This window comes from Diabrotica virgifera, chromosome 7, assembly GCF_917563875.1.
Source record: "Diabrotica virgifera virgifera chromosome 7, PGI_DIABVI_V3a".
NCBI lineage: Eukaryota > Metazoa > Arthropoda > Insecta > Coleoptera > Chrysomelidae > Diabrotica > Diabrotica virgifera.
Window position 1 is genome coordinate 196089989 of NC_065449.1, and position 13769 is coordinate 196103757.

General features: G+C 34.7%; 1 protein-coding gene across 1 annotated transcript in view; it reads right to left on the reverse strand.

The window, feature by feature from the left end:
• The window catches only part of LOC114332297 (reversion-inducing cysteine-rich protein with Kazal motifs), a 408801-nt gene that overhangs the window by 45717 nt on the left and 349315 nt on the right, over positions 1 to 13769 (reverse strand). Inside the window, exons 5-6 of the mRNA XM_050656164.1 lie at positions 4131 to 4295; positions 3541 to 3735 (exon numbers count right to left, since the gene is read on the reverse strand). Of these exons, the coding sequence (XP_050512121.1) occupies positions 3541 to 3735; positions 4131 to 4295 (360 nt within the window). The remainder of the gene's footprint in view (positions 1 to 3540; positions 3736 to 4130; positions 4296 to 13769) is intronic.

A 13769-nucleotide genomic window follows, 5' to 3' on the forward strand; every position in this document is an offset into this window, starting at 1 on the left:
CGCCATAATACATGGCATTGGAGCACAAATTCATCAAAACTTTCTCGATTTAACTGGTACCAATAGACTGATATATCGATATTTCAAGGTCTCCCTCTCATCAGTCAGTCGAGCTGGTACTACAAATTAAATCACGGAAGTTTCTCTGAACGTCTCCAAAAATTTCGCCACTCTAGTGGCAGCTTACAGAGGCGCCATCTCTTTTGATGGCAGGTAACGAAGACGATTTATAATACCGTCTCCTATCCTCTGAGCTATCGGAATGTGCAAAAAGAATAAAGCTTCTAGCAAAGCTTGCAATTGCTTTTATGAATTAAAACGCCATAATACATGGCATTGGAGCACAAATTCATCAAAACTTTCTCGATTTAACTGGTACCAATAGACTGATATATCGATATTTCAAGGTCTCCCTCTCATCAGTCAGTCGAGCTGGTACTACAAATTAAATCACGGAAGTTTCTCTGAACGTCTCCAAAAATTTCGCCACTCTAGTGGCAGCTTACAGAGGCGCCATCTCTTTTGATGGCAGGTAACGAAGACGATTTATAATACCGTCTCCTATCCTCTGAGCTATCGGAATGTGCAAAAAGAATAAAGCTTCTAGCAAAGCTTGCAATTGCTTTTATGAATTAAAACGCCATAATACATGGCATTGGAGCACAAATTCATCAAAACTTTCTCGATTTAACTGGTACCAATAGACTGATATATCGATATTTCAAGGTCTCCCTCTCATCAGTCAGTCGAGCTGGTACTACAAATTAAATCACGGAAGTTTCTCTGAACGTCTCCAAAAATTTCGCCACTCTAGTGGCAGCTTACAGAGGCGCCATCTCTTTTGATGGCAGGTAACGAAGACGATTTATAATACCGTCTCCTATCCTCTGAGCTATCGGAATGTGCAAAAAGAATAAAGCTTCTAGCAAAGCTTGCAATTGCTTTTATGAATTAAAACGCCATAATACATGGCATTGGAGCACAAATTCATCAAAACTTTCTCGATTTAACTGGTACCAATAGACTGATATATCGATATTTCAAGGTCTCCCTCTCATCAGTCAGTCGAGCTGGTACTACAAATTAAATCACGGAAGTTTCTCTGAACGTCTCCAAAAATTTCGCCACTCTAGTGGCAGCTTACAGAGGCGCCATCTCTTTTGATGGCAGGTAACGAAGACGATTTATAATACCGTCTCCTATCCTCTGAGCTATCTCTGAGCTTTGCTAGAAGCTTTATTCTTTTTGCACATTCCGATAGCTCAGAGGATAGGAGACGGTATTATAAATCGTCTTCGTTACCTGCCATCAAAAGAGATGGCGCCTCTGTAAGCTGCCACTAGAGTGGCGAAATTTTTGGAGACGTTCAGAGAAACTTCCGTGATTTAATTTGTAGTACCAGCTCGACTGACTGATGAGAGGGAGACCTTGAAATATCGATATATCAGTCTATTGGTACCAGTTAAATCGAGAAAGTTTTGATGAATTTGTGCTCCAATGCCATGTATTATGGCGTTTTAATTCATAAAAGCAATTGCAAGCTTTGCTAGAAGCTTTATTCTTTTTGCACATTCCGATAGCTCAGAGGATAGGAGACGGTATTATAAATCGTCTTCGTTACCTGCCATCAAAAGAGATGGCGCCTCTGTAAGCTGCCACTAGAGTGGCGAAATTTTTGGAGACGTTCAGAGAAACTTCCGTGATTTAATTTGTAGTACCAGCTCGACTGACTGATGAGAGGGAGACCTTGAAATATCGATATATCAGTCTATTGGTACCAGTTAAATCGAGAAAGTTTTGATGAATTTGTGCTCCAATGCCATGTATTATGGCGTTTTAATTCATAAAAGCAATTGCAAGCTTTGCTAGAAGCTTTATTCTTTTTGCACATTCCGATAGCTCAGAGGATAGGAGACGGTATTATAAATCGTCTTCGTTACCTGCCATCAAAAGAGATGGCGCCTCTGTAAGCTGCCACTAGAGTGGCGAAATTTTTGGAGACGTTCAGAGAAACTTCCGTGATTTAATTTGTAGTACCAGCTCGACTGACTGATGAGAGGGAGACCTTGAAATATCGATATATCAGTCTATTGGTACCAGTTAAATCGAGAAAGTTTTGATGAATTTGTGCTCCAATGCCATGTATTATGGCGTTTTAATTCATAAAAGCAATTGCAAGCTTTGCTAGAAGCTTTATTCTTTTTGCACATTCCGATAGCTCAGAGGATAGGAGACGGTATTATAAATCGTCTTCGTTACCTGCCATCAAAAGAGATGGCGCCTCTGTAAGCTGCCACTAGAGTGGCGAAATTTTTGGAGACGTTCAGAGAAACTTCCGTGATTTAATTTGTAGTACCAGCTCGACTGACTGATGAGAGGGAGACCTTGAAATATCGATATATCAGTCTATTGGTACCAGTTAAATCGAGAAAGTTTTGATGAATTTGTGCTCCAATGCCATGTATTATGGCGTTTTAATTCATAAAAGCAATTGCAAGCTTTGCTAGAAGCTTTATTCTTTTTGCACATTCCGATAGCTCAGAGGATAGGAGACGGTATTATAAATCGTCTTCGTTACCTGCCATCAAAAGAGATGGCGCCTCTGTAAGCTGCCACTAGAGTGGCGAAAAAATTTTTGGAGACGTTCAGAGAAACTTCCGTGATTTAATTTGTAGTACCAGCTCGACTGACTGATGAGAGGGAGACCTTGAAATATCGATATATCAGTCTATTGGTACCAGTTAAATCGAGAAAGTTTTGATGAATTTGTGCTCCAATGCCATGTATTATGGCGTTTTAATTCATAAAAGCAATTGCAAGCTTTGCTAGAAGCTTTATTCTTTTTGCACATTCCGATAGCTCAGAGGATAGGAGACGGTATTATAAATCGTCTTCGTTACCTGCCATCAAAAGAGATGGCGCCTCTGTAAGCTGCCACTAGAGTGGCGAAATTTTTGGAGACGTTCAGAGAAACTTCCGTGATTTAATTTGTAGTACCAGCTCGACTGACTGATGAGAGGGAGACCTTGAAATATCGATATATCAGTCTATTGGTACCAGTTAAATCGAGAAAGAGTTTTGATGAATTTGTGCTCCAATGCCATGTATTATGGCGTTTTAATTCATAAAAGCAATTGCAAGCTTTGCTAGAAGCTTTATTCTTTTTGCACATATATATATATATATATATATATATATATATATATATATATATATATATATATATATATATATATATATATATATAACGAAAATGCAGTTGTTGGTGATGAGAATCGAAGGCGTGTGCTCCGTCTTAAAAGACTAGGATCTTCGCCGTTGAAATACTACCGACGCTACATGTATATAACTTGATGCAGCATGCACGGATGATTTGTGTTTCCAGCTTGGGATATCTCAAGTAAAAACCTAATAAAGTATCATAGAAAACTTTGATAATGTTGCACTTTAATGGTCGTAGTGTTCGAATGAAAACGATGTTTGTGAGTTTTATTGATATTATGCTGACGTGTTGTTAGCTATGCAATTGTTTCTACTTACGTTTATGGATGTTTTTGACTGGAGTAACTTTAATCAGGTCCTTAACGCAATCGGTAACTCTGGGACTGTCGTTTTCACAATAGTCTTTTACTTTTTGCCTTTGTAACTTAGTTGGAGACAATTCTCGACGAAATAGATCCACGCAAGCTGACTTGCAGTCGTCGGTCCTTGCATTGTTGCAACAGTCGGCTCCAGCTAAAATAAAATAGTAAAAAACGTTACAATATTTACTGAAAAAATAGTAGTGTATAAATATATTGGACCGTGCAATTATCTTATACGAGTATAACACTACATACTATATTGGAATAGTGTCAAAATGTCGGGAGTGCAGTCTGCGGCTTAAATTGAAACTATATTTATTTCTTAAATTCGATATTTCGCTGCTTCTTTATTTTTTTAACTTCATCAGGGACAAACTACAACTAATATGTTTTGTTTTTTTTTTGTTTAGTAATATACGAGTTGTATTCTGTGAATTACAAAACAAATCCTTTCTGTTTATATTAATTGTCAAATCTTATAGATCGAGTTTTATATTCGTGTCAGCAAATGTATGTATTCTAACCCTAACAATCAGATTTTCCTACCTTCTTGTCTCTCCAAACAACTAAAAAAAGCAATCTCGTCACTTTGTCGACATCCTTTGGCCAGATCAAAATTAGATGTTGCTGTTATACAAGCACGTCTACAACTCTCACTATGAGGTAGAGGACAACACATTCTCCCAGACCAAGAATCTCCCCTTGACATATCTGTAACAAAAATCAAATTTTTATTATATACATTAGTACTAGGTTAGATATTCAGTGTGTCAATTTGAAAAGGTACCACCCTCTATAATTTGGTCCCTATAGAAAATCTAAAAATATACAAAACACGTCAAATTTATTTATAAGGGAGACAATTTGTAGACCATTTTTCAACTTTACATCATGCCTCTAACGGGGGCGGACACAGCCCCCAAAATTTTTAATGGAAAGGAGATTTAAGTGACAAATCATTTTAAACGTCGTTCAACTATCTTTTCAAAAATGTCACATACAGTCCGTCCAATATACTTACCGTTGCACGTCATCCGCGTCATAACCCCTGACGTCACATGATAGGAACACGAAATATTTAGGCGGTAGATCTGTTCATTTTTAGAATCATTTAGCCGAGTACACTGGAATTACAGCCACTAGACATATTTTAATATATACGCGTATAAATAATATTGGAAGATTTCTATTAATGTAGGTACATTTAAAGAAACATACCCTAACTTGTTTCATTTAATTTGTATAGCGTTAAGTGGAATATAAAGCGTTTTTATAAAGCAAACTTGTTCGGATTACAACTGCGATCGAATAAACTTGACACTTTATATTTGTTTTTATTCTTTACTATAAGTATTTGTTTTATTATATTTATTGTTTTTGTTATTTATTTTAACGTAAGATTATAACTTAATTCTTGTTTTCTATTTCTAAAGTTTTTATTTATTTACATTGAATATTAATTTGTTTTGTTGTATTCCACTTCCGCAAAAAATATGTGATATATTTGATTTAAAATGAATTCAAGAATTTTTTGTAATTGGGCAACAATGTCACCTTATATCTCTGACGTCGATAATGACGTGCAGCGGGATATTGTATATTGGACGGACTGTACATTATATTTCTTTTAAATACTTTTGGAAAAATCTTTTGGAGTTTTGAACTCGATACTTAATATCTTTACGGTTTTACTCATTTTTCCAAAAAAAAAAACTAAAATACTACAATGCGCAAAAAAAATTCAATTTGTATTTCAATAGGTACTCCAAAAAAAATTTTGGAGTTCTGAACTCGATACCCTCACGGTTTCAATTGATTTTGTAACAAGAACATTTGGTAAGTTTTTCCTTCATTTTCCCTTATATGCACAATTTGAGTGACTTTTGAGACCAAAAGTAATTTGAAAACAAGTCACAGATTTAAGACAACGAAATTGCTGTTCCCATGCCATATCTTAGAACAAAAATAAAAAGTGTACGGAAGAAAAATCGAAGTGTGCAGCAGATACTTTTTTTTTTTCAATAGAGCACGCCTATGACCCCAGTTGACATTGTTTTGTGAGAAGATGTGCGATACGAGGCTACTTGATTCTGCACCGTGCTGGGATGTCCACGGCATACTTAGATTTATGGGCCGGTTGGTCGCCGCGCCTGGTCCTCGGGTTCGTGTACAACGGGTGCCTGTGGTACTGGTTCGTGGTTTACAGGGTGAAAAGAGCTTTTAGTCAAATATGGCTAGTTAAATACTGAAATTTGTGGATAAAAGTGTAAAACCAAACAGATTCTAAGTTACAATGTTCTAAAGTACGGAAATTAGCTCAAAAATTTTTTAACCGAATAACAGTGCGCTTTAGTTAAATATTATCTAATTTTATACTCGTTTCGACTATCTCTGTCGTAACTGTCTAGTAAATATAGTAATAAAATTATTTTTGGCTATGTTGGTTCACTCTTGACTGATTGGCATTGGCTGCAAATTACTATACAACCAATCATTACGTGCTCGTACGCTCGTAGCCAAAGTTTAAACAAAAAAATATGTACGTGCAGTTTATTAACACAACAAAACTGCATCATCGTAGTCAAAATTTAAACAAAAACATATTGAGATACGTGCAGTTTATTAACACAACAAAACTGCATCAATTAAAACAAATTTTTGAAATTTTATTGATTGGTAATTACAAATAAAAATTTTTTAATGGCAATTCATTAATGAATATACACACTCCCATTATTCATGATTGTTCTTCTTTTTTAAATACAGTCGAACCCGCTTATTAGAATACCGGATATAAGAATATCTCGGTTTAAGGAATAGAAATTTAAGGCTTCGAAACGTTTTTGGTAGCCACAAATGATCGGTTATTAGAATATCCCGGTTATAGGAATACTTTTTCTTGGCACGAAGGCTATTCCAATAAGCGGGTTCGACTGTATACCAAGTCTACACTAAGGTTATTTAAGTTATTATTACAGGGGTAGGAATTTTTGTGTTGTATGTTTCCAACGATGAATCTGTCAAAATATTTCCGAGCGAACAATACTCGTTAACGTGCAAGAGACGTCAAAAAGACTATGTATTTAAACAAAAATACAAAAAAATTAAAATGTAATATCTATAAAAATAACTTCTTAAGGGGGCGTTCAAGTATTACGTAACGCGATTTTTGAAGATTTTTGACCCCCTCCCCCTTTTGTAACGCACCGTAATGGGGAGTTCAAGTAGTACGTAACGCAATTTTTGTTTGACCCCCCCTCCCCCCAACCTGTGTTACGTACTTACGTAATACTTGAACGGACCCTAAGGTGATATTAGCGAATGGGAGATAAGCGCAGTTTTATAATACTGTATTCTGATAGACTAAGAGCCGCTATAGGTGAAAATTCTTAATCATTTTAGGCACGACGGGACCCTATAACTTAAATAGTAGAACCTAAAAGAAAACGTTTGAATACTGTGCCGTCACTTTTCAGTGGCACATGCGTCTACAGTGGCGCATCAAACTTTCCACTTATGGACGGGATACATAAATTAAAAAATACCCTCCCTAATTACCAGAATTTAATTTTTTTCATTTTTTTAAGTTTTATGTGATTAAGACATAAGATTCATCGTAATTTTAACCCACCACCCCCTTCTCCCTGCCCCCACCATCAAAAATTTTATTTTTTTTTGGTGGGATGCAATCAATTTTAAAATTTCAAAAAATTCACACGCATAGTTAAGGGTTTTATAAAACACGTCTATTTTTTATAGACCTGTAGGTTGAGTTTACATAACCCCAAAAAAATTTTAAAGTTTTTTTTTTGAAAAAAAGTATATAACTTTTTGTTGGGGATAGCTGCAGATCTAATTTTTTCTTAGTTTTGTGTATTTTATCAAACACTATATTTTTTTTCAGATTTTTCTGTAACGTTGGTCACCTTCAAAAATCCAAAAAACTGTTTTTTAAGGGGGTTTTGGGGGGTTTGAACGTGTTTTTCTGATTTTTAAATATTCTAAAGAACTCAGTTACTTCAAGTTACATATAACCTATAAAAACAAAATTGATTTGATATATTATGAAGTCTATAAAATAGGGAAAATCCCCCAAAACCCCCAAAAAACAGTTTTTCGGATTTTTGAAGGTGGGGAGACTTACGGAAAAATCTGAAAAAAATTTAAAATATAGTGTTTGATAAAAGACACAAGATTAAGAAAAAATTAGACCGGCAGCTATTCCTCAAAAAAAGTTATACGCTTTTAAAAAAAAAATTTCTTTTAATTTTTTGAGGTTATGTACACTCTACCTATGGATCTATAAAAAAATAGGCATGTTTTATAAAAGCCTCCACTATGCGTGTGAATTTTTTGAAATTTTAAAATTGATTGCATCCCACCAAAAAAAAATAAAAACGATAAATGAAGTTTTTGATGGTGGGGGCAGAGGGAAGGGGTGGTGGGTTAAAATCACGATGAATCCTATGTGTTAATCACATAGAACTTAAAAAAATAAAAAAAAATTAATTCTATTAGTAATTTCTGTTAACTTTTAATTTATTTATCCCGTCCATAAGTGGAAAGTTTGATGCGCCACTGTCGACGCATGTGCCACTGAAAAGTGACGGCACAGTGTTCAAACGTTTTCTTTTAGGTTCTACTATTTAAGTTATAGGGTCCCATCGTGCCTAAAATGATTAAGAAATTTCACCTATAGCGGCTTAGTCTATGATTTTATAGCGTCTTAACTTGCGGTAGCTATTATTAAGGTATGAACGCGCCACAAACACGCAGTTAACACACGGCGCGAAGTGCGCGGGGCGCATATCTATACATACCTTTACAGAATAAGCGATCATCAAACCGTGAAAATAATATCCTTCAATAATACGTGGCTACAAATTGAAATCCGCAGACATTTTAGATTTGTAATAGGTTTAGGATAGGTTAGGCTCATGGTTAGACTCAATATCAGTGGGCGCTGAACCACCCTTCCACTCGACCTAAAAGGTCTATTGTGGCTCATTCCCAGGTTAAAGTTTAGAGTTGCACAAGTTTGACTTGAATGTTTGAACTTGACTTGAGTTTGACTTAATTTCAATTCAAACTCAAGTCAATCTTTCTGACAAATAACTCAAGTCAAGTCAAACTTAATCAAACAAGTCAATCGTACAGGTTTGAAAAGTCAAACTGTTTGTCAAACTAGTTTGAAAGAGTTTGAAAAATAATTTATTTAGTAGATATCTATACTTTTTTGTCGAAATTGACATATTAGTTGCCAATTAAGATAAGAAAATTAATAATACAATGTAAAAAGTATCTTGATACAGGAAGCCAATATAATCAAAATAGGGTAAATTTTTTGAAAATGATTCCTGTATGTTTAGAATTGCTTGCTGGCAAGTTTCGTTTTATCGATATAACTTTTTTATATTTGAGTGTTACTAGATTAAAACAAAGAATTCGTTTTAAGTTTTTTTATCATACCAAGTGTAATTTAATCTAGTTTGGAAGCTTTCGAGTATTACGTAATGCAAGTTGGGGGGAGGGGGCCATGTAAAACGTTACCGCGCGTTATACGGGGGAAGGGGGGTTCAAACAGCGCGTTACGTAACATTGTTTTTTAACTTATATAAAAAAGCTACGGAATAACAATCTCCCAACTTTTCAACTTTCGTTTATATTGTACATAGAACTTCTGGATTGTATTATATTGCCCCCTCACGCTCCGCTCATGTAACAATAGGACAATAGTATTCAAATGAAACAACCTTAAAATTTGTATTAACCAGATCCAGGACAGTAACACGTGTTTGCAATAAATAGCTGGACGCTGGACCTTTATTCGCAAGAAAAGATGAAAAGATACAGATGGGATAAAGAGGTTGTAAGAGCTTCAAAAATTGCGTTTCGTAATACTTAAAAAAATTTATGGAAGAACAACAAAATATTATATTCTTGATAGAGTAGGTTTAATGAATTTTTTGCGACTTTGCAATATCGTCTTAAAGAATTAGTTCACTATTTGTCATTTTATAACGCTGTTCTTTATTTTTACATAATACAAGTAAGCAGATTTTTTTCTCTTAATTTTTGCACTGGGAATACCTTCAAGATCAGACTCAATTTGATCTGGTACTTATTCTGAGCCGAAAAATATTCAGGTTCAGATATTATTTCACAAAGCACACACTTCAAAACGAACGTAATAAACAAGCCAAGCACATACTTCTTAATAATATGAACTACAAACTAATTTGCGGAGTAGCAGATTCAGACCTATCCAAATACCTAAGTCAAAACAAAAGTCGGTACGCTCTTAATTAGAATTGGAAATAAACACGTTGTGCAATATGATATTCAAACTTTAAACTGTTTGAATAAGTTTGATTTCAAGTCAAACCTAAAGATATTGAAATCAAGTCAAGTTTGTTGAATAAAATCAAACTAGTTTGGCCTAGTCTATTATGGCCTTAGGTGACACATCTCCCAAGTCGTAGGACTCGAGTTGATAATGCTCAAATGTATTGAGCCTTATTCTATCTAACTGCGTCTTGTCATCAACCAGATAGAATCTGCAATTCACACTATCAGTTGTATTTTGTTTTTGTTCTTGCAATCCTTGAGACGGCAGTGTATATATCTATTAGACTTTTGGATCTGGGATGAAGGGTCATGTATAAAAGCCTTCCGATCTCTGAGACCCGTTTGTTCATACCAGTGGTTACGCTTCATCCGTTTCACCCAGTCCGATAATGTTCTTTTTCTTGTGTTTCTTGCTATACCAACGAAAGGTTGTGGATGTATGAATGTTTTTTGCCGCTCTCCTGTCAAGCAGGTCCACTTTTTCGTTCCCTTCAATAACGGTATGTCCAGGCACCGAGAGGAAATTTACTTTGTTACTTTCTCCGATCCGAATCAGATCCAACATCGCTCTTATTATGATTAAGGATGCTTGTCGTTGAAGCTTATTCAGGTTAGCTTTGGTAATCTTCTGATAGTAATTAGTTAATTATAGGTCTGACTACAGTTATATATAGCCAGTACATAATATGTTTCGACATGTCCTAAGGGAAAGCTTTACTTTGTTGGAAACTCTTACCAAATAGGCGTTTAATGTAAGTCGCTTATCTAGTATTACTCCTAGATATTTGAGCTTATTCCACTCTTTGACAGTTTCTCCATACAGGGCGGGCATCCAGATATTATCTAGTTTCCGTCTCTTTGTGAACCTGACTACCTGACTACTAATATTTTACTAGAATTGGCAGATAGCTTCCCTGTCGCACCACAATAATCATATATAAATGTTCTTTGGAGTATAATGGTGAGACTATTGCCATATTTTTCTCTTAGGTACCACAATTACACTATCCTCCGCATAGGCCTGCACTTCTACGCCTTGCGCGCAGACACTTAGAGATTTTTAATAGAGTTTTACCAGTTTTACTGCGTTTGCAATACTTTTCCGGATGGTATGTAATATTGGAACCATTAAACTACACTCACCTGCACAAAACTCAGCCACCCAAAATTTTTTATTAAGTTTAATAATTTATAACTTTATTATTTGTGCTCTGATTTTCAAGATTCTTGCACCAGTTTGTAGGTACATGAATTGATAGTTTGGTATCATTCCGGTAACAAAAAATTTTTGCTCGCATGGCATTATACTTATTATATAGGGGTGAATGAAAGCGTTGTATTTTCTCCTAATTTTAAAAAATTCTGTTGAAAAATGGAAGAGCTGATTTTGTTTCATAGTCCTGTCATATTATTCCGGAGGCATCACTAAAACTGTGTTTTTTGAATTAACCGAATATTTTTTTTTATTGTAAGAGATGTACCATTTTTTGTAAATAAAAACACTGATTTTGTTCTGAAGCTATTTCCTTGTGGCATTTTTATAATCAACTATTTTCAATGGGAAATAAGCCGCAATTCTACCAAAATTTTACAGTATTATTTTGTATGTTGACAACGACACCCGTCTTGGGCGTCGAAACGTTAATAAAATCATTTTTTTGGTAAAATTGTGGCTTATTTCTCATTGAAAATAGTTGACTAAAAAAACACTGATTGACTCATAAAATAGAGGTTGGATTGATAAGATTAGAGTGACCCTCATGCAGCCCAGAGACCCAGTGACCAGATCTCAGTCATGTTGAGCATTTATGGGATAAATTTAAAAAAGGTATTCGCCGTTATCCTAGGCCTCCAGAAAATTTGGTACAGTTATAACCCTGGTAGAGGAATATCGGGCTATTCCCCAGGCAAGGATAACACATCTGTATTCGATGCCAAACAGATTGCGAGAAGTCGCTGCTGCAGAAGGTGGACATACCTGCTATTAAATTGTTTTGTTTTGTTGGTAATTTTGTTTTGTTAATTATGGTGCGCATGATATTTTTAATTAAATAAACCTTTAAAACATTGTTTTTATTTACAGCTCTTACAAGAAAAGCGATATTTAGATAAAATTCAAAAAACAGAACCTTAGTGATACTTCCAGGATAACACAAAAGGAGTATGAAACGAAATCAGCCCTCCAATTTTTCCACATAATTTTTTAAATTTAGGAGAAAATACAACACTTCCATTCAACCCCGTATAATGCCATCTAAGCAAACATTTTTGACTACCGGAATAATAAAAAACGACATCAATACATGTACCTACAAATTGATGCCAGAATCGTGAAAATCGGAGTAAAAATAATAAAGTTATACCGTTGATTGAAATATTAATACGGTTATTAATATTTCAATCGACGGTTATACCTACGATTCCCAAACTTAATAAAAAATTTTGGGTGGCGGAATTTTGTGCCGGTGAGTGTATATAATATTATTATACTTTAAGTGTGTCTGCCGACATATTGACCCTTCAGACCTACAGAATTTGAACAAAAAAAGGTATTATACTAATACTCAACTACAACAAATCAATATTGCCGGTAAGTATTCCTATAATACCTTACATGAGCTTTTTGATATTATATGCATAAAAAGAAGATAAATTGAAAAAAAATAATATTGAAGAAAGATCACAAAACAGGTCATTAATTTGTTGAAGATTTTCTAGTAATTCTAGTTGTGATATAGAGTCAAAGAAACCTGTGACACGAGGAAAAATAGTTTAGTAACAACTTCTTATGTCCCTGGATTATGTATATAGGTAATATAGATCACCCGGTAGTGGCAGAAAGAGGTCCTTATGATACAGAGAACCACGACCCTTCTTGCACGATCTGCGACCGATATCTTTTGTTTGGTTCTGGCGATAGGTCACTCTTTGACTTTTTTAATGGTACGTATGTGCACGATTACATGTCGAACACATAGAGGAAATGATTTGTGATTTGTTATTTTATCAATATCCCAATAGAAAACAGTTTAAAAAAAATTAACTGATAACCTGACATTGAGAAAATATAAAATACATATACACAAAATGATAAAGAAAATACATCATAATGAAAATTATCTCTCTAATGTGGTTTGTGAGATATTTCTTAAAATAAGACCTTTCTTAAAGTGGTATAGTATTCTTGCGCATTCTAGATCTAGATTTAGTTTCTCCTGTTTTATCAAGCTGATGATGACAGAAATGTTGACACGCGTCCTGGAGTTTATTAAATAAATACTGTTTTTACAATTTGTGGTTTTACTTACACAAACAGAATAGCAATTATTATTAAAATATATAATTTTTCTAGAATTATTTCCTTAGCACGAGAGCTGTTAGACATTTTTGGGTTAGGTATTTTAGACAATATGAAAATTTTCCAGGTAACTCTCCAATGATAGCTTAAGGGGGAAGTCTACTGTGACAAGGGAATAAACAGGCCGATTTTCCGGATTTTTTTTTCTAACAAAATGTGACTCGTACATTAAATTAAATTAAACCGTCATCTTTATTATATATTCAAGTATTTGTAAAACCTTTTTCAAGTCGAAATATTCAAAATGGCGGTCGTGGCACTCCTTCAAGCGCAGGTCCGTTTTTATTTAGGTGCCCAAACGGTGTACATGAAATCTCACGTCTGGGTGATCTGATACAAAAATCAAAATATGGTTATCATCTACATAGTATTGACTCTCGTCTGACGGAGGATTTTTTTGATATCGTTTTTTGTTTAATTGTTATAAACAATAATAACATCAAATTTGGGCAAAAAATAGAAAAAAACTTCAAGAATTT